General features: G+C 54.2%; 1 protein-coding gene across 10 annotated transcripts in view; it reads right to left on the minus strand.

The window, feature by feature from the left end:
- The window catches only part of SEC16A (SEC16 homolog A, endoplasmic reticulum export factor), a 32274-nt gene that overhangs the window by 2826 nt on the left and 9183 nt on the right, over window positions 1-20265 (minus strand). For 6 of the 10 annotated variants that reach the window (XM_017645980.3, XM_037007696.2, XM_037007700.2 and 3 more), the window contains 27 exons: window positions 19265-19401; window positions 16390-16487; window positions 15207-15333; window positions 14576-14747; window positions 14273-14444; window positions 13181-13323; window positions 12511-12572; window positions 12270-12408; window positions 11743-11988; window positions 10520-10617; window positions 10058-10139; window positions 9757-9874; window positions 9537-9648; window positions 9274-9379; window positions 8498-8638; window positions 7332-7445; window positions 6890-7082; window positions 6096-6344; window positions 5501-5583; window positions 4473-4625; window positions 2798-2878; window positions 2569-2625; window positions 2360-2471; window positions 1904-2041; window positions 1634-1728; window positions 957-1031; window positions 428-487 (listed from right to left, as the gene is read on the minus strand). In XM_017645980.3, the coding sequence (XP_017501469.3) occupies window positions 428-487; window positions 957-1031; window positions 1634-1728; window positions 1904-2041; window positions 2360-2471; window positions 2569-2625; window positions 2798-2878; window positions 4473-4625; window positions 5501-5583; window positions 6096-6344; window positions 6890-7082; window positions 7332-7445; window positions 8498-8638; window positions 9274-9379; window positions 9537-9648; window positions 9757-9874; window positions 10058-10139; window positions 10520-10617; window positions 11743-11988; window positions 12270-12408; window positions 12511-12572; window positions 13181-13323; window positions 14273-14444; window positions 14576-14747; window positions 15207-15333; window positions 16390-16487; window positions 19265-19401 (3363 nt within the window). The other 4 variants (XM_037007701.2, XM_037007697.2, XM_037007698.2 and 1 more) reach the window with 3 other exon arrangements.

Genomic DNA, 20265 nt, shown 5'->3' on the forward strand with positions numbered 1-20265 from the left:
CCACCCAGACCGGCCACAGGACAGCGCCGCGGTGCTCTGCCCGGCCTGCCCGGCCCCCCCACTCCGTCAGAGGACAGGAATTCTTCCTTTCAAATGAAGCAGCCTGGCCGGGGTGGGCTCCTGAAACACTCACACACAGCTGTGCCCAGGGCTAGCCACTGGGAACAACGATTCAGAAGGAGCATGTTCCACATGTCATTCGTTCACTGCCAACTTTTGGGGTCAACTGTCCCTGTACCCTGCTATCTACTACCACCCTTTGCAGGCACTTAAAGAAAGGAAGCCTGCATCCTCAGTCGTGTGGCGGCTGGGTGAGACGGCAGGCGTGTTAGTGACAGCGCGTGGGGCCAACCAGACGGCACGCTCACAGACAAACAGGTGGCCCGACCCAAGCCTACGTTCAGTGAGAACGGCCAGCCTCAGGTACCTGATTAAAGTGCTGGCTTACTTCCCGTGACAATGAGCTCATTGAGCTACAGCGCGAAAGCTACAAAACAGCAAAACACACACAAAATACAGACAAATAAAGATCGACATGCACGTCACCGCTCCAAGCTGTCGGCTTAACTCCAAAGAGCTTTATGATGCCATCACAGTACAATTCCAATGGGAAAAAGCCAGGATTATCTTAAAATTCCTATTTTAATGTACAGTTTTTATTAAGAAACCACCACTAGTTGGGAAGTGGGGGATGGTTCTGCCCAGCCCTTGGCCGGAGGCGGCGGGGCTCACGACACTAGGCAGTCAGGAGCGTGGCTGCCATGCTGAGGGGACGTGACATACCCCGCACGCCATGCAGACCAGGGCAGACCAGCACTTCTCAAGTCCTAAAGAATCTTTGACCTGCCCTTTCCTGCTCATTAGCACTCCTTTCTAAAGGGGGAAGCCATGTGGACAATAATGTACACTTCCTGGGCATAGATTCTGGGCAGATGCTCCGTCTGCCCACCCCTTACCTCTCCTGCCTGGGGACCGTCCACACGGGAGGGTGGGAGCTCAGAGCCAGGGAATGGCACTGCAGAACTTAGCACCTGCCAAGAAAAACAACAAATGTAGCACCTACCAGACCCCGGGGAACCAGCACCTTCCCCCTGCAGGGCCGGCCCTGCCCCCCATGAAGCCCACCCTCCGGGAAGCTGCAGGAGCAAACCTGCCTGTGCCTGGGAGCCACAGCCGCACACACCCCAGTTCTGACACCAACAGCTCACGGGCACTGAACACCTACTGTGGGTCCCTCGATGGCCTTGGGGTCTGATGCTATTGTTCACCATTTCACAGAGCAGGAAACAGGCTTAGAGTAGCTAAGTGACACCCGCAGACTAAACAGCTAATTAACAGGGGACCAGGGCTGAAGTCCAGGCCTATCCAGCTTTAGAAACCATATTCTGAAAGGTTGCATTTCACATGTTAAGTTTGCAGACATTAACAAGTCTTTACTGCTTTATATAGCGTGCATGCGGCTCTAGTGTGCAGCCCTCTGGAGGATGGTTCAGGAGGGAAGAGCTCTCCCACAGAGGCAGGAAGCTCTGTGCACAGGATGGACACTGACTCAAGGTCAGGGCTGGCTTGCTCAGGCCGGGGCAGGAGGCAGATTCTCACTGTGCCCACTGGATGTGCTGCTGCCCCCACCCACCTTGGGTTCTGAGGCAGGCTCTGGACTGGTCGAACCCCTGGTGGGTGCCTGCCCTTCCTGGCTGGTCCCCTCTGCAGACGATGCCTCTTCTCCATCTGTGCAGGAGACAGAGCAAGGGGCTGCCATTCTGTCCAAAACACCTCTGGGTGCTGGGAATGTGGGCTCTGCACTGCACAAGGCAGAGTAAAGCCAGAGGATCTCAGCAAAGGGGTCAAGGGTCAGGAGGTGTGGGGCTAACACAGAAGTGCCAGTGTGCCCCGTACTGCCTACCTGAGTTCGGTCCGAACAGGTGAGCGGGAACCGGGAGTGGGGCAAGAGGAGCAAAGAAATCCGCAGGGGCGACGGCCGGTTCGCTCCGCTGGAGGCTCCCGGGATTCAAGATGTCCACGTAGCGCGCCCTGGTTCCAGCTCCGTGGGCAGAGGAAACACGTTCAGGGGGGCGCAGCTAACAGCCCAGCTTCCTTAGGACACCCCCCCTCATGTCGGAAAAGGGAGCAGGGGCCCTCCGATCCCTCCAGGGTCTGGCGCCCCCACACAGTGCCGGCCTGGCCTCTGCTCTCTGCCCTGGGTCAGGGCTCATACACGGTGCCCCCCCGGGCTCATAAAACCAGCACCCCTTCCGCGGTGGGGCAAACTACCCTCTGACAGAATGCTACCGTCACCCAAGTCTAACATCTGTGGAACAAATGAATCACCCAAGTCTCCTTTCTGGTTTGACTTCGTTACCTGCTTTTCTAGAGAACATGTTCACAGAGGCTCTGGGGGGCCCTCCAGGACCCGGGAGCTCAGCCTGTGGAGCCTTGGGGAGCGATGGTGGGGGGGGCGGCGGCGCCTTCTTCTGCAGAGAGAAAACTGGCATCAGGACCCCACCCCTGGGGGGGCCACAGGCTGGCGCCTCCACAGGGGCTGGCTTTCCCCCCGGAGTTCCAGTTTACCTCCTCCTCTGGCTCACTGACGTCCACCCATCGGTTCTTCTTTTCATCCCAGACGATCTGCCACGATTGTGAAAAGGAAAGGAAAAGGTCAGCAGGCAGGCAGGACGAGACTGGGACCAGGGCCCACGGCGCTCGGGCAGCAGGGCGCACTGTGCGAGCGACTGCGTGGCTGATGGGCAGCTCACGGGAACACCTCTCGGTCCCCAGGCACAACGCTTACAATACTCACCGATTTGTTCTTGTCATCTGGCAAATAAGCTTCTGTCCTTTTTTTCCCAGGAAGCCAACGAGAGAACCAGGATTCACTACTCTAAATATAAAAACCATCAGAACCTGGAGGACATGATGCTGAGTGAAATACACCCACCGCAGGGGACACACCCTGCAGGACGCCCCAGGTGAGAGGGGGCAGGGGGGAGATGAGGTGGGGGAGGGGGGCCCAGGCTGGGCGATGGGTAAGTGCCTGAGAGGGGCAGTCTCAGCTGCGGGAGATGGACACGATGGCCGCATACATGCGAAGGTATCTGGTGCCACAGAACCACGCACTTAAAAATGGTTCAAAGGTAGATTTTATATTATATATATCTTACCACAATTTTAAAAAAATCAGAATATTCACATCTAAATGCTGCCAAGTGACAGCCTGTGCTGCTCTCCCACCTGAGGAGTGGCGGGCAGGCTGGGGCCGCCTGGGGTCCCGTGTCGAGAGGACCCAGGCCTTCAGGAAACTGGCGCTGCTTTCACGGACGGCCCTTCACGTCACTGAGACAGAGCGGCTGGGCAGCAGCCCCCGGCCGAGCCTCCGGTCCTGCGGCAGAGCCGGCCCTGTCATGGAAGGGCTCCGCAGCCTGTACGCTCACTACTCGACTCGAGCGCCATGTCTTCTCTCACAATTTCTACACCCTTTGGATTAAATTTGTGCTTACTTAAAGCCCTAGCTACTAAAGAAAGTATCTGGTGATCTGCACCCTATTAAAATTAAGAACAATGTCCTTCGTAAGACACCGCTGAAAGTAAAAGGGCAACCCCAGACTGGGAGAAGATACTCGCAACCCACGTGCCTCACAACGTAAGAAGCATTCCTGCACACGACTGACAAGCCGATCAAAACTGGGGGAAGACCTGAACCAGCACGTCCCAGGACAGAGAGGCCGAGTGGGCATGGGATGAGGCCTCGGCCAGTCACACATCAGGGAAATGCTGACGTGCCACAGGAAGCATGGCCGGTCCCAGCAGAACGGCTGCAAAGGACCGACGTGCAGAGTGCATGGGGTCACAGCCTGTGCTGCAGGCGGGGCTGCGGACGCCTGGCCTCTAACTCTGCTGCCAGGTCGCCCGGTGTAGCTGCCTAGAAAAAGTGGCAGGACATTCAAGCTAGACAGACAGCTGCCTCGTGGCCCAGGCACACGCCTAGGAGAAACAGGTATGTCTGCCACCGAAGGACACAGACAAGAAAGCTCAGATGTGTTGTTTATAACCCGAAAGCCCGTTAATGGGAGGATAAATAAAACCACAGCACCTGCACATAACAGACGTCACTACGCAGTGACAGAAAGCCTCCTGTATAGGGAGTTCAAGGGCAGCAAAATGAACCAATAGCAACACAAGTCAGGTCATCCTTGGAGGGTGGATGGACATGAGGAGAGGGACAGTCAGGACCCTCTGGGGGCTGGAACGTCATCACATGACCTGGGTGGTTACACGTGAACAGACACACACATTCATCAGGCTGTGGTGGCTTCACATGCTTTACTGTATGCGTATCATGCTTCTAAAAACATGTGACTTGATGAAAGAGCCACCATATGCCTTTTCCTTCCCTCCAGCGTATGAGGAAAAGTTGCTCATGGGAGCTCAGAGCCCGGCCCCGGGCCCCCGGCGGCTGGCGGTAAGCTATGCCTCACCTTCTTAGGCTCCTTGGTCTCCTTTTTGGCTGTTTGTACGGGTCTCTTCACTTCAGGAGTGGACGTCAGGGACTGAGGCGGCTGCAGGGCATGCAAGCTGGCACACTCCCAGCCTGGAGGGGCCTCAGAATCCTGTGACATCCTCGAGGAGCCCTGTCCCAAGGCAACATAGGGGCAGGCTCACCTGGGATACCGCCCCAGGAGCCCTTAGACCATCGCCCCCAGAGAGGCCAGCGATCAGCAAGGAGGGGGCTACCAGAGCAGCCCTGGTCCCTGCCTGACGGGAGGCGAGCCAGCCTGTCCCAACTGAGCGGCTTTACCAAGGAGCAAGTTCAGAGGGCATTGTAGGCTGGGAGAGGTGGAATGCGCCTATACGCTGAGGATTAGACTGGTCAGAGCTGGGGGTGGGAATTTTAAGGACAGGATGACTTGTTAAAAACATTTACCCCTGGGGATATAAACTCTTCACTTTTCTGGGGACAGAATATTTTAATGGTAGGACACACAATGAAAATTTAAACATCAGCAATCGCCTACTGATGGACTGACGGGATGCCCTTAAAGAATTGGTATCTGTCCAGAAGGTTCCAGAACTTGTTCTGTGTAAGAGCGTTTGTCCCTCCTGGTTGGAATTTATACCAACACGTCTGATAAAATGATCCTTGATTTCAAGAAAACCAGTGAATATTTTAGGGATTCTGTTGTAGAGAAAGAGTTACAGAATTGGGGAAGTTCTGTATTTTAGAGAGATTAAATTCAAAAGTTGAGTTCATTAGAAATGGGTATTTCTTCTCATTAATGTGATCATTTTTATACTTCCTTTTCCCTGTTAGCGCTTTTCAACAACTCTTCACATTTTAAGGATCCAAACTATTTTAGAAGTTCTCTCTAAGGAACAATTTAAAAGATAATTTCACAATTTTCACGATCATCTCCTACTTAAAACTGAAGAACAAGGAGTTTGAATACTTACTCAAAGTATCTTATGGAAAACAAATAGCTTAAAAAAATAAAAAGTGGCTGAGTACCAGATTAGCAGATTTTCCACCAAAACCCTCTTCCTTCCGTTCCGAAAGCAGCTTTCTCCCAGGTGCCTCCTGGGACATCAGCCCTGTAACAGAAAGAGCAGCCATGGCCTGGGGGCTGCTGTGCCAGTGGGGGCGGCCGCTGTGTGGTGCCGGCTCCTCCCCTCCCCTCTGCTGTTTGCAGAGACCAAGGCTGCAGATGCCCCTGAATATGTGGAAACAGTCTCTTTTTTAAAGGCAGGTCTATATTTTGCTTTCCAAGGAGACAGACAGGCAGAGATCAGAAACAAGAGCCACCTAGTCTGATTTGTGGGCGAGGCTGGGGGCCGCCCCTGTGCAATTCCCCAGGGTGGAGGCTGGGCACACCTCAAGACCAGCCTGCTGTGCCATGGACACCCACTGCAATTCACATCCTAATCAGAAGCCGGGTCAGCAAACGAACTTGCACTGACACTTAGCCCGCCCAGCCTAGAACTCCTAGAATCTTTGGAACACGATTAGTAAGGCGACTTGCTTCAAATGACGGAAGTCTCTCCAGGACACCTCTAATACCAAACCCGATTCAGCTCTGCTCCAGGACACACCTCGGCAGACCCACCTGGTTCCTGGCTCCTGGCTTCCTGATGCAGGTGTTCACATTCCTGGACAGACGGTGCCCCAGGTGGCAGGCCAGGCCCTGAGTAAACAGCTGCTGGACCGGGCCCAGAGGGTGCTGGAAAGCCAGGTACAGACCCTGTGGGTGCACAGCCAGGCCCCAACTCGACAGGGCCCGAGGGTGGCAGTGGCCCTGGGAACGTCGGCACCCTAGTGGGGCTGGCCAGTTGGCCGTCAGGGAGTGACGGTGGAGCTGTGTGGAGACAACGGAGAAGAGAAACGTCTAAGCCTCTGAGGCTGACTCCACTCACCTGAGGCAGCAGACGGGTGGCTCACAACAACTGATCACTTGCTACACGCGCGGCCACACTTCCTCCATCCGGGGATTGGAGAACCAATCACAAGAGCAGAAAATGCTCAAGATTCCAGGGCATCACTGGCTCGGGGAGAAGCCGAACACACACTTGCAGGGTCAAGGGTGAGGCTGCCCCTAGATGCGATGTGGGTGTGGGCTCCAACCTGCATATACGCGAGCCAACATGCGCTGGCAGACAGCCGCCGCTCAGAGCTCTCTGAGCCGAGCCCTCTTCCCCACCTCGGGCCCCGCGCCACACACCCACTCGCACGGACGTCTCACGCCGTGAGAGCTGACAGGCTCGCCAGAGGAGGGGGCACAGAGGACAGAGGAGGCTGAGGGGGGCACAAGACGTGCCCGAGTCTGCTGGTTTCCCCGGTGGGAAGCAGCTGTCCTGGGAGGCTGGTGCGCGGGCTGCTGCTGCTCCCGTGTGCGGGGCTCACCTGAGGGCAGCAGCCGCACGCCCTGGCTGACGTGCTCAGCGCTGGGAACAGGCAGCTCCAGCAGCAGATTGTCAGGGCCCAGGCCAGCTGGCGGAAGAAGCCCCCGGCCTTCACACTGGCCTGCCTCGGAGCTCGGAGTGCTGGGGCAGCGCCGGGGCAGGGCTCCATCCTGACTCCACTCCAGGGTGCCCTCCTGTGGGGGAGACGCAGCAGGTATTTCTGCCAGCCAGACTGGGCGAGTGTGCTGAGCACTGTCCCCACTGGCCCACTCACTCATCTCCGCTGGACAGCCTTTCCTTCCCCGAGAATCAGGACGTCCTGACACGCATCTCTAAAACTACACTGTTTACACCAAATGCCTACAGTGTGAAGGCGGCAGGGGCAGGAGCCACCTTGTCAGAACGTCTCTGTCCAGCCCGGCGACTTGGGAGCAAAGCCGCACCTTAACCTGCTCCTCCACGTGCCGCAGCCGGGCCAGCCAGCAGGGCTCCACGAAGGACTCCTCTTCCGGCTTCTCTTTCAGCTGAGGGTCAAAGAGTCGCAACTGGGAAGCGATCTAGAAACACACAGGAAAATAAGGCCCCCCTATTCCTACTGGGGAGGGCAAGCAAACAACAGTGTCTTTGAACCTACTGGAACCCGGGACAAGTGTGTCTTCAACGTTAAGTCAGATGCATGTTTCCAAGGAGCTACTTAGGTTTTTCTCAAGGCTTACGTGCCATGCCCTTCCCCATTCACGCATGACGTGAGTGATGAGAGATGACAGGGCCCGCCTACCATGTGGGAATTCACCACAGCAAGCCTCCAGTCTGTCTGTAAGGTCGGTAGTACCCAGCCCCACCTGGAACTGAGCGTGACCACTGCCACCATCTGACTACACACATCTGACTCATCCACACGCTAAAGAGACCTGGAAATGCACGCTCTGGAGGGCGGCAAGGGCGTGAGGAAGGGGGCACAGAGGGTAGGTGCACGTGTGACCAGTCTGGCCTTGTGCTGAGTGTTGAAGCTGAGGAACAAGCACGAGAATTCACCATTCTTATTGTATACAGTGAGAGACTTTGCTACGTATGATATGAGCCGTTTCAAAAATGAAGCTCCCAAGGGGAGGAAAATATACTGAGCGGCCACTTTGGTGCTGGGTGTCAGCATGCTGGGCGCTGCCAGGCCTGCCTTAGATATGCCTCACAAAGCTGTTGGAGGGTAGTCATACCTCCCACCTTACAGAGCAAGAGACAAGAGGCTTGCAGTAGTGCAGCCAGGACCCAAACCCAGGCTGCAGGCCGCCAGAAGCTTTGCTGTTAATGCAGGACTACATGAGCTTCCCAGAGATGGGCCTTCCTACTCTGAAGCCAGCACTGCATCTTGGCCTTGGCACAAGCGACATGCCAGATGGCAGTGCTAAGTGGCACGGCACCCAGTGTCTGCCCAGGGCATCCAGTACTGTGACTCGTTCAAGCCCCTCCTAGTCCTGAACGCGCTTCTTGTTATTTAATGACCTCACAAAGTCTGAATGGTCAGCTCAGTTTCCAGTCCAGCAGTCCTGCTAGGCCATGCTTTCTCCGCGCAAGTCAAGTGCCACGTGAAAGCCCTTCAGGCGGGTGTTACCTGGACCAGCTGGCTGATCAGCACAGGGGAGTGTGTGTGTGGCTGTGCCAGGATGCTTTTGGCAATGACTTCACAGTAATGGAAGGCCTGGGTGGCAAGCCCCATCTCAGCCAGGCGGCAGGAGTAGATGAATCTGAACACCTAAAACATACAAGCAAAGCTGTGCCACCCTGTGGCCTCCGTCACCCTGCAGCTGCCCTACCCAATGGGAGTTCTGGACTCTGCGTGTTTCACCTGTGTCCACTGCACCCTCCCTCAATGGTACTAGCCCCATTCCCCGAGATAGTTAAGATTAAAGTAAATAGCTAAGCTGCTGACAAACTCACTTTTTCTCTTCAATGCCCTTAATAGAGCCACCAGAACCCAGACCGTGGAGGGTCACAGCTCAGCAAGCACTCTGGGACAGCCGCTTCTCACACAGCTGTAAATGGTACTGGGACCCTCTGTTCCTAGTGCTTTGTCACACTCATGTTTTATACACCAACACACACAAAATCCTGGCTCAGGCAACGCCCCATGATACTAAAGATAGCTAGCAGAAAGGAACTTGAAAGCAAATACTCAACGTTATTAATATCTAAAATGTAAAGAATCAAATACAAAACCCTCAATTCAGCAAGGTTTAGCTCTCAAGCATTACAGATCAAATGTCTCCCCAAGAACCCCAAAAACACTTCATTGCTTTTTGCATAAGAAGAACCCCAAACGACTGGAGCCGTGCCAGCACTGGCCACCTCAAGTCAGAAGAACCAGGGGCCAGCGTGGCTCCCTCTTACCTGGAAACTGGGTAAGGAACACGTCTGTGCCCCAAGGGACTGGGCGTATTCATAGGCTTCTGTCCTCTGAATAGCTTCATTGGTTGCAAACTTTAAAAATGGCAAACTGTTGAGGAAATGAGTGATTTTAATCCTTGAGTAAGTTATCCAGAAGCGTGTCACACTGCCTGATAAAGACGAGGCCCCAGCCTTGGGCTCCGCTAGAGGAGGGCGTGTGTCCTCTCTAACAGACAGCAGCTGCCGTTGTTTATTCAATTTCTCACCTGTGGTTTGATCCGATTAAGACAAGTTTTGTGGTTTTCTTTGTATAAACCCCAAATCCAACCTGGGCCATAAGGTAGCAGAAGTGCGCGGCATCTAGGAGGCCCCTCGAAGCTGAAGCGACATGAAGCAGGCCGGCCGCGGTTACTGAGAGTTCTCCTGACATAACCACGGCCGACAGGGGACACCGAGACGAGCCGGACAAGTAACACCCCGACCTACCTAGGGTGTCGCCCATCGTGATCATCGCCCTGGACTCCACATCCATGTTGTTGTTCAGGTTGGATAGAACCATAGCGAGGTGCGGCCTCCAATCTCCCCACTTCTCGTCCCCACAACACTAAAACCAGGCAGCAGAAAACAGAGCAAACCCTTATCCTGGGAAGAGTCCTTCTCATTCGCAACAGCAAAGCCCCATGAACACAGAGGGGAAGTGAGGGCGGGACGGGCCAGGCCTGAGAGCCTGAAGTGGATCTCGCCCTGCAGCAAGCTCCCTGGTGAGTGGGCCCATCTCCACACTGACCGTGCACGCTGCAGGCATCCGCCCTGACATCAGCTGGTAGACGGTCTGCAAAGGGTCGTTGATTGGAAGACTGTTGGCAAACCTAGGTAGACAGAGAGAGATATGACTTGGCCTGGTTTAGAAAACAGAACGCAAAATGTTAGTTAGCCCAATCTCCTCTCAGCCTCTTGAGTAACTGGACTGATGCTTAAACCTAGGCCAGGTGCCCCCATCTCAGTATTACAAAAAAGCTCTATGAGATAAAGACTAGGAAATTCACCGAGATTTCACAAAACTAAAAATCATGCAGTAAATTTTCTTTATCCCTCAGCAATACAACCCAAAGAAGAGGCCAAAGCAATTCTGCGTCTGACAGCACAGCAGCTCTTAGGATAAGAACGGACCTCAGTTGAGCTGCCCAGTGACGCAGTACTGTGGCGGCACTAGCCAGCCACGTCCCATGTACACAGCAAGATTCTTTACCTGGTCATGACCCTGGCATGTGTACGGCTGTCCGTCTTGCTTGCGAGTAACAGGGCGTGACCCCATAAGCCGCTTCTCATCGCTGACTCCAGTGCATCCTGCAAAGCATCCCAGTGGTCACCAACCATCAGAGTGATGAGGTCCGCAAGGAAGCACTCGGAGGAGGGCTCGGCCCCAGCTGACCAGCATGGGCAGCGAAGGCCTCCCCAGTGCTCCCCATTCAGAGCAGGCGGCCAGCTTCTCATTCTTCCCCAGCTGCAGAGTACAGGGGCTGCAGGACTGTGTGTCCTCGTGCAGTGTAAAGAGAACCCACGAATCACATACAGCACTGGTGTCTGCAGACTGTCCTCGCCACTGCGAGGAATGCCACAGAAACACCGACAGCCCCATTCCAGAATGGCACCAGGCCCCTGCAAGTACCTTCCCAAGGGATGGACAGAATCCTTCTGAATGAAGCCACCTCATCTGCAGTAACGTGGGACACCCTGCAGCAAACCCCAGACTGGGAGGCCAACATTCATCAAACCAAATAGTCCAGCCCATTTCCATCAGCAGTGAAACATCCCTGTTGAAATTATTATTCATCAAATGTGAGCTCAGCTTATTGTGACAGAGCAGTACCAAGAACAAGGCCTCTTGGACCCCTGCCACCTGAGCCAGCAGCCCGTGGCTCGGCCCCAGTGCACTCTCTCAGCCTGGAGCTCCTCTGTCTGCACCACCAGAGTGTGGCTCCTGGGCAAGGTTCCGGTGCTCTCTCTTCCTCCAATCCTGCCAACACTGCCTCCCTGCCCCAGGCATCTGACCAGTTCACAGGGGGCACATGCTCCCACCTCATTTAAGAGACTGCGGCCTTGTATCTAGCCATGCGAGAGTGGGTGACTCCATCTCATGCATGGTCTACCCCAGGACTTAACACAACACAGCAGGGGCAAAGCTCAGTAAATGCCCTTGACTGCTGAACGACTGAAAATCAAACCTGCAAGTCTTTCACGCAGCAGTATTTACAAGAAAACCACTGTTAGCATCTTCACAGAAATGAAATGACATATGAGGTGCAGGACACTTCACAGAACAACAAAACCCATAGTGCCACATTATAGTCAAGACGCTGAGGCTCCCGAGGGCAGGGTTCTGTCCTCCTCCCATGGCTACACCCCGGCCCGAGCCGCCCACAGCAGATACCGGGACCCACCTGGCGTCCCACAGGCTCTGGGGTTGCTCACCTTCTTACGGCCATAAAGCAGCAGCTCTCTGAACCTCTCGGTCTCTTTCTCGAGCGTGCTGGTGCTGGCTGCCGGGCTGTCAGTGAGAGAAGAGAGCTGGGCCTCGCCGGACTCCTCCTCCTCCACTTGCTCCACGGCCTCGTTAGTGAAATCAATCAGGTCGGCCTCATTGGGTGACTTCCCAGGAAGCCACACTGTTCTGTGGTCTCGTAACAAGAGTTCTGCAATATCGGTTCCCACCACGGTCTGCAAGGGCCAGCAGGGGCAGGGAGCAGAATAGAAGGCTTTACTATGGAGAAAACGTCCCAGTCCCAGTCAGGCAAGGACCCTGAACAGGTCTCCTCAGATGGCACATTAGCGAGCCACAGGCACAAACTGCAGCTCTGACAACGGAGCTGACGCAGGCAGGCTAGACTCCCTGACGACCCAGGAGTGGGCCCAAACCTCCCGTCTCCCCAAGCCACAAGCTCTGCCTTTCTCCCACTTCCCAAAGGATTCCCAGGACTAACGGCCAATGAGAAACGTACCCCATTCTGTCTGCACAACAAAACAATAAAATTCCAAAGAAGACTTGCAGACTCTTTGTCAATTAAGTTTTCATTCTGCAAACATTTTGTAGCTTTCTTCTGTGCAAAACTGATAACATCCACTTTATGGGTGTCATCCCTGAAACAACACACACGCAGTCAACAGCAGCCCCTGCACTTGCAATGCCAGGCACAGTGACTGCAGACTCACACGGCGAGGGCCCTTCCGCCAGGTACATACTTGCCAAGAGGGCCTGGGAACGAGCGCAGCTCCTCCAGCTCCGGTACGTGCTGCAGCAGGGTCTGAGGGGCAGGGGTGGGCACAGAGAGAGCCGCTCGTGGGGGCAGGCACGCACCAACCCCGTCTGCTGTTGCGTGGGCAGACACATCACAGGTGCTGTCCCTGGGGACAGCCACCCTTTGTGAAGGGGGAGAGGCCCTCCCTCATGAAGCATGGACATGTCGGGGCCAAGCAGTTATCCTCAGACCTCATTTTAAGCAGTGAGATCCATTTATCACCCCAAACTTTGAAGCAGGGTCCCAATACATGTGACCCCAAAACATGTGACAGAAGAGCCCCACTGGGGGGCCATGTTACAGGTGCCATGCCAGCCGCGAGCAGCAGCCCCAACTTGCCCCAAGATCAGAAGGACCTCAGTCACTACTGAAAATCACCAGCAAAATTAATATGAATAGGGTCCTCCCCCCAGAATCAGAAAAGGGGCTAAAGACAGAAAATGAATATGCAATAGAGCCAAGTCTAACTGACTTCTGGGAGAAAAAGGCTCCCGAGAACCTTCAGCCAGATGGAAGCTCCAACAGAGGCTGGAGATGGGAGACTGTAAGGTCCTCGGAGGGCACAGGAGCGGCCGCACCGCGATGCAGAAAGCCCACCCATGCTGCGGGATTACCTCCATGCTGTGGATTTCAACCAATGCAGGCTGTCCTTCCGAAGGCAGATTTGGAATCACTTTAATGAGCTGACCGCCAGGACCAAACCTGGCACAGATATGAGGCACGGAGAATTTCTCAGGAGAAGTCGGTCTTGATGGAACTACGATTAACAGCAAAGAAGAAACCATCAGCTTGTCACTTTTACTGCTTCTGAACTACATCGACAGCTGAGATTTTTGAGATGCCTGTATAACTGAAACAATAAATTAGATCAATCACAGTAAGTAGACCTTCAACTGGAAGTTAGTAACTGTTAAACATCCTACTAAAAAGGAGAATCTAAGAGTATGTCAGAAAAATATTTAAAAAATTAAGAACAAGGACCACTCTCTTCTGAAAAGAAAAACTCCTTGGAAACACCCCAGGGTGCATTTTTCACTGGAGGACAGCATCTACACCTCTCCTGGCAGCTCTGCACCCCAGCTTTTCTATACAGGCCCAGTGCGGACTGGGCATCACAGATCACCCCCGAGAATGAGGGGGAAGACAGCACAGGCCAAGAAGCAAGATTTTGACTTAAATAACACATTAAGAAAGAAGGTCCATTGTTATATTTTAGAACCTTACAAATAATTTCAAAGTTTTCTAAGAAATAGCACTTGAGCAGACACATCAGAAGGGAATCGAGAATGCACCACCTGTCTATGAACGAGTCTTTCAAGGGGAATTGGAAAGTTTTCTCCAAAAACTGCTTATCTATGTGGTCAGCCCTTAGGAACACGACAACACTCTGCCCAAGAACGTGGCCACAGCCTATACTCAGAGTCACCCTGAAATGGACACGATGGCCAGGCAGGGCAGCCCTCAGGCTCCTGAGCCGAACTACAGCCTGAGGGATGCTGGCAGCCCACTGGGACAAGCTGCCACTTAGGACGGGCATGCTATGAACAGGGGTCCTTACTCTGCAGGAACAGTTGGGCTGGGCCATCACCAATCCCCACCAGTCACACCTCACTGCCCCATCACAGGCTAGTGAAGCCAAGCCGCCCCATGGCGTGGCCTGGCACCCCATGGCACCTGGGAGTGTGCAGGGCCTTGATCACACACACCTTGCTCCATGGTGGGCCAGCTGGCCTCCACAGGGTAGTCGTACTCTGGGAAGGCCTGGGCCCTGCTGAAATCACTGTAGGCACCGTAGGCATACTCGCCATGGAAGGAGCCTGGTGGAGGAGGGGCCTCATACGAACCAGCAGTCACGTGGTGATTTCTGTAAACCTGGCTCTTAGGAAACACACAGCAAACAGGGGTTGGGGGTGGGCATTAGTCCACCAGAAATGCAGGTCGGACTTCAGGCCCACTGCCAGAACAAGGAGGCAGAGGACGCCAGGGTCTCTGCATGGCAGTGCACCCACCTGCTGAGAGTGGGCGCTGAAGCTGCTGCGGCGGCTCTGCACGCTGGCCCCGCTGCGCACACTGCCCCTGTCTGCCTCCTCCCCAGAAGGGTCCCTGTGGGGCTCGGGGTCGTCATCAAAGCTCCCAGTGAAGCGAGGGTCGTACCTCCAGTGGTCCTCGTATTTCTCGAGCCTGGTGGGGGCAGTCAGCACTGCTCACCAGTCAAGCCCCTCTGAGGCCACCCTGCCTGCCACCCTCTGGCAGCCTGAGTATTGACCTGAAGGACACTGGTCAGAGTCCCCCTCACACAGAGCCAACGCATGCCGAACCCAAGCTCAAACCCTGTGCCTTAAGACCTAGAGAAGCAGGCTGCAGGTTCCTCCCGGCGTGGCACACCTCGCAGACAGGGCAGCAGAATACGCTGACCCAGGGTGCCCATCCTGAGGCTGGCTCTCTCCCAGCAGCCCAAAACAGAAAGCACAGCAGGGTGCGCACACCCTCCACTTTCCGACAGTGCCCTCAATGTCAGCTGCTCACCAGGAACCCAAACACAAGCGTCACTCTTGGGTACATTACAGACACAAGGGCAGAAACCCAAGAGGGCAGCTCCAACTTAGGACCAACCCTCCTCACCAGGGCGTATTTACCAACCTGTCACCATAAGCACAGTTCTCCTTCCTGTATGGATCGTATTCAGCATCATACCAGTACCTCCGGTCATGGGTGTGGGGATCCCTGAATCGAGAACCATAGTGGTACCGATCCCAGTGGCCTGAATCTGGAAGTGAGGGGTTAATAAAACAATCAGAACGAGATCTACTCTGGCTTTCGCTGGACAAACCACGCCACCCCAGGACTGAAGAGCGCTTCGAGGCTCTTAGAGGACCCAAACCTTCCTCTCAGGAATCGGCCGAACCCTGGGGCACGTCAACTGTGAGGTACTGGAAGACCCACTGTGTCTTGCCTGTATGTGTGACACCTAACAGCCACGGGCTGTTTTTCCTCTCGATGTACATGATCAGAAAGAAAAAAAGGACTGAGAAACATCTCTGCTGAATTCTTTGTTCACAGCTACTACTTTTGATGAGTTAACTCTATATGAGTACAAACTTTACAGATCCCTTCTCTCCAATGTGGTTCAGAAAGCTTTAAGAAATACTCTCAAAACTAAAAGATTACTTTAAAAAAGCACATTCATGTTACAAACAAACAGGATGTACCATTTTTGGCAACCATGTGCAGTGCAGATATAAAAGGAGGACAGGCGGCCAAGCAGGCTACCAAGGGCTGCAGGCCAGGACCCTCCACTGCCCTGAACACACAGGACACAGCCGGACAGAAGCGACCTGCGGGGCCAGGCTGCCCAGATGTCATGCTGCCCGACAGGACAGCCTTGAAACCGGCGGGGCCGCACCGGCAGTGGTGGTGAGAGCACCCTACACCAGCCGCAAGCGGCCCGGGAGCACGTCAGGCGTGGCCAGTGTGACGAGGAGCTGGATTCTCAGTTTTTCTACCTTAATCAATGACACAGTCGCATGTGGACAGGCTGCCCTAGAATCACCGATAATTATGCTTTGCTAGAAAATCAAAGAATGCTGCTAACACGATAAAGACACAATAATGCTACAGTGAAGATGTAATTTCTTAATGAAAAATAGCAATATAATTACTTCCAGATGCAGATTATTTTCAACTACCTTGGCTCTTGGATAAAACATACAGGGACTAATGGAAGGGAAGCTTTCCTGAGAAATTCCCAGAGCGGTGCTCCAGCCTACGCCGGGACCCAGACCCACACCTGCTAGTCGCCAGCTGTCTCAGCACCCAGACGTACCTCCGTAATCATACTGGCTGGAGTACCAGCTAGCATAGTGGTCACTCTGACTGCTCCATCCACCCCTGGTGTTATAGTGACCTTCAGGGTAACTGTGCCTGAAAAACACACAGTGCTGTAGAACACAATTGCCTATTTTTTGAAATGTGACAAGCTATCAGCCAGTACAAACTGTAACCATAGCAACAGGCAGTCATCAAAACACTTTGGTTGTGAAAAATTCTAATCAGGAGATCCAAAAGAATAGCAATGATGAGATTATGGGATTCTCTACCATACAGCTTATTAAAATCCATCCCTTAAAGAACTAAAGTGGCGTTCAGCATAAAAGAATGGAGCCCTACAGGGTATTATGCTCAGTGAAATAAGCCAGGCGGAGAAAGACAAGTACCAAATGATTTCACTCATCTGTGGAGTAAAAGAACAAAGAAAAAAACGGAAGGAACAAAACAGCAGCAGACTCACAGAACCCAGGAATGGAGTAACAGTTACCAAGGGGAAAGGGACTGGGGAGGGTGGGGGGGAAGGGAGGGATAAGGGTGGGGGAAAAAGAAAGGGGGCATTACGATTAGCATGTGTAATGTGGAGGTGGGGCAGGGGGAGGGCTGTGTAACAGAGAAGATGAGTAGGGATTCTGCAGCATCTCACTACGCTGATGGACAGTGACTGTAATGGGGTGTGGGGGGTGGACCTGGTGAAGAGGGGAGCCTAGTAAATATAATGTTCTTCATGTAAGTGTAGATTAATGATAACAAACAAAAAAAAAAGGAATGGAGCCTTTTCTGGGTTCTCAGTGCTGTAGTCCATAAACACCAATGCCAAGCAGGTTCTCAAGTTTTTGATATTGTGCTTAATGGTAGCAAAAAGCACTGAGCCAGCCTACTGCAACGCCCTGTACACAGATTGCGCCCTGGCCTCTGGGAGGATGAAGTACACCAGGCACCGGGCTACTGCTGGCTTGGCCCCATGTGTCCCTTGGAGCTGCCTGGCATAGGATGCGAAATAAGCCTGGTCAAGGCCAGTGTCACAGACCAACCTTCGGCTCTGAATCTCACTGGAACTTGGCAGGAAGACCAGGCACCAGACATTTGGGGCAGTGAGACTCTTGGAAGGGCTTAAGAGCCTTTTTCCTTTCTATGAGCAAGTTTTAGAGGATGTTTGCTCTTTAAACTGGTTTCTCTCATGCCCCTACAGGGACACCTCTCTCAGCCAGCCTGAGGGCTGGGTCAGTGCAGTCTCTTGAGGCCAGCCTGTAACAAGGGCACCTCCAGCAGCTCAGCCACAGGAACACCCACCTGGCACCGGGCGCCCTGGGAGAGCACTCCAGGCCACGTCTACCCACAGAGGGGAATGCCCGCAAACGCCATTGGGGACTCCAGGAAAATGACGAGAGGGGCTGCAGAGCTGGGAGACACTGCCCCCTTGCTGCCCAACCCCAACCCCACTTGTCTACCAGCGGAAGTAGGATCACAAACGACAGGCATGTTTGCACCTGGAGCAACTCCTACAGGGACCAGGTCACACTGGGCACAAGGAAGACAGATGAATGCTAAACACCCACGTGGGGGCGCACGCGCCATGCACTCCCCCAGAGCAGGCGTGCACATGCCACGCACCCCCAGAGAGGCAGGAGAAAGCAGAGGCTGCACTATCACAAACAGGTGCAAGGACGCTGAGAAGACCCAAATGCTGTGAGCAGGGTGACAGGACCACTCCCGTGTAACCCAATGTGGCCACTGGTCAGGTGTCTTCTCAAGCATGAAGCCATCTCCAGCCTCTTGAAATTAATTGCTATGTATACCTGCGGGTGGGCAAGTGGAGGGAAAACCAGAATGGCAAGATGCCTGGCTCCGCCCTCTTCTATTTCCATCCAGGCTCTAAGAAGCAGCTGCCCATCACTCTCACTGAATCAGAATGCTTCTTCTGATTTCACGCCCCACTTCCTCAGGGGACAGGGCGATACACAGGAGCCAAGGCCCCAGAAGCTTGCTCACAGAAGGCGCCTAGCACGCTGGGCTACAGGCAGGTCAGTGTGTCCTCTGGAGCAACAGAGAGGCCAGCTGAGCAGGCATGGGCTCCCAGAGGCAGAGCCGCGTCCCCAGACAAGTTATCAAAGACGTGAAGAGTCAGTGCAGGGAGCTGCCCAGACCTTCTCCCTCCTGGGTTTAAGCTGCCACATCCCGTGTAGCAAACCCTGGGCCTGCGAGACCGGCCGCCCCTCCAGCCTGAGGAGAGGCCGCAGGCAAAAGGCTCGGAAGGGCAGGCGGGGCCAGACAAGCTCAGGGCCCCACACCGTCACTCCTTTCCGGCCCTGGTGACGTCCAAGTGCAGGACTCGGACGTCCTTAAATTCTTACTCAGCTCGAGGTGTGTGCCAGGGCTCTTTCAAAATCCCTCACCTGGCATTGCAAAAGGGAGACACTCAGGACAGAGACATCGGGGTCTGCCAGCATGGCAGGCGGTGCTGGGGATAGTGCAGGCTTTCAGGCGGCCCAAGAGCACAGTCCTGTGACCCACAGTGGGGAGGAGCTGCTAAGGCCTAAGGGCCCTGAATATTCGGTCAGCCAACCACCAGAGCCACGTGTGCCTCCGCAGTGGGACAATGGCCTGGTCTGGGGAGGAACCAAGCATGAGGGCAGTGGTGGCTTCCTGGTGGTCTCACGTGGGGTCTGGCCCAACCAAATGCTAGCAGACAACATAGCTGTCATTGTGTTGTAGTGTACTTAATTCGTTCATCTTAAAAAATGCATCCTGCAATCTGCCCCTGCTGATAAAATGTAAACACGTATTAAGCAGATTTATGTAACTCTTCACAAAAACAGTCTTTTTCAAACCAGTAAGTTACTACCATAGCCAGCAACACAAATATCAATCACCTGGCAGTTGGCCGGTCTGAGCAGTGGCTTGCCCGGGAGCTGGGCCGCTCGGGCTCAGGGTAGCGGTGGTTGTCGGCATAGGTGGACGCAGCACTGTCATAGGGCCTATATCTGGGTTCATACAGGCTGTACATATCCTGTTGGAAGAAGGGTTTGCGCAACATTAGATACCAATGAAGAGCCATTCTACCAAGCAGCTGGTGCCAGCTCTGAACAGTGTAGGTGACAGCCCTCCAGGAGGAGTGCTGGGTGAGGCTTTTCCTTGAAGTAGAACAGCAGAACACTGAGAAAACAAAACCCTTCCTAAAGTGGCCCGCCCAGCCCTGCTCAGGAGCTGGTCAGCACGTCAGCAGGCAAGCCCCAAGGGCTCCGTCAAGCTTCGGCCCCAAGGTCTCCCACACAGGTGCCGCAACACAAGCTTGCATCCTGCTCCAGATACCAAGTCAGGGAAGTGAAAGAGCCAGGGCTCCATTGGAATGGGCCTTAAAGCTACAACACCCCAAAAAGAGGGTCCTGCTTTATCTCCACAAGGTTTCCAGCCTGTTACAAACTGACACATCATCACAGCTCTGTCCCTAAGCAGTGGCCACGTGAGGACCTGACACAGGTGAGGTACCCCAGGCATGGCTAGAACCTGTCCTTCGTGTCTAAGAGCCTGACTCTCTGTCATCCCCTGGCAGAGAATAAGAAATCACGTAAAATGGGTTTGCTCTGCCGACTCCTGGAGACCACAGTGACCCAGAAAGGCAGAAGGGAGTGGGCTTCCAAAGAAGTGACACTGGGCTCCTGGCTGGAATTGCTGGGATGCGGAAGTGGCTGCTTGTTCAAAGGACCCACAGCAGGGACACGGCCCCCTCATGCCCTGCCAGCCACCCCTGGGCTCTCAGCAGATCTTAATTCCCTCCCATGGAAACACAAGTCTGTGGAGCCCCTTTGAGGAGAGACTTTGCCGGCCTCAGTACTTAGATGTGTTCACACATACACCAAGATGGTCAAAACCC

The sequence above is a fragment of the Manis javanica genome, chromosome 2 (assembly GCF_040802235.1).
Source record: "Manis javanica isolate MJ-LG chromosome 2, MJ_LKY, whole genome shotgun sequence".
NCBI lineage: Eukaryota > Metazoa > Chordata > Mammalia > Pholidota > Manidae > Manis > Manis javanica.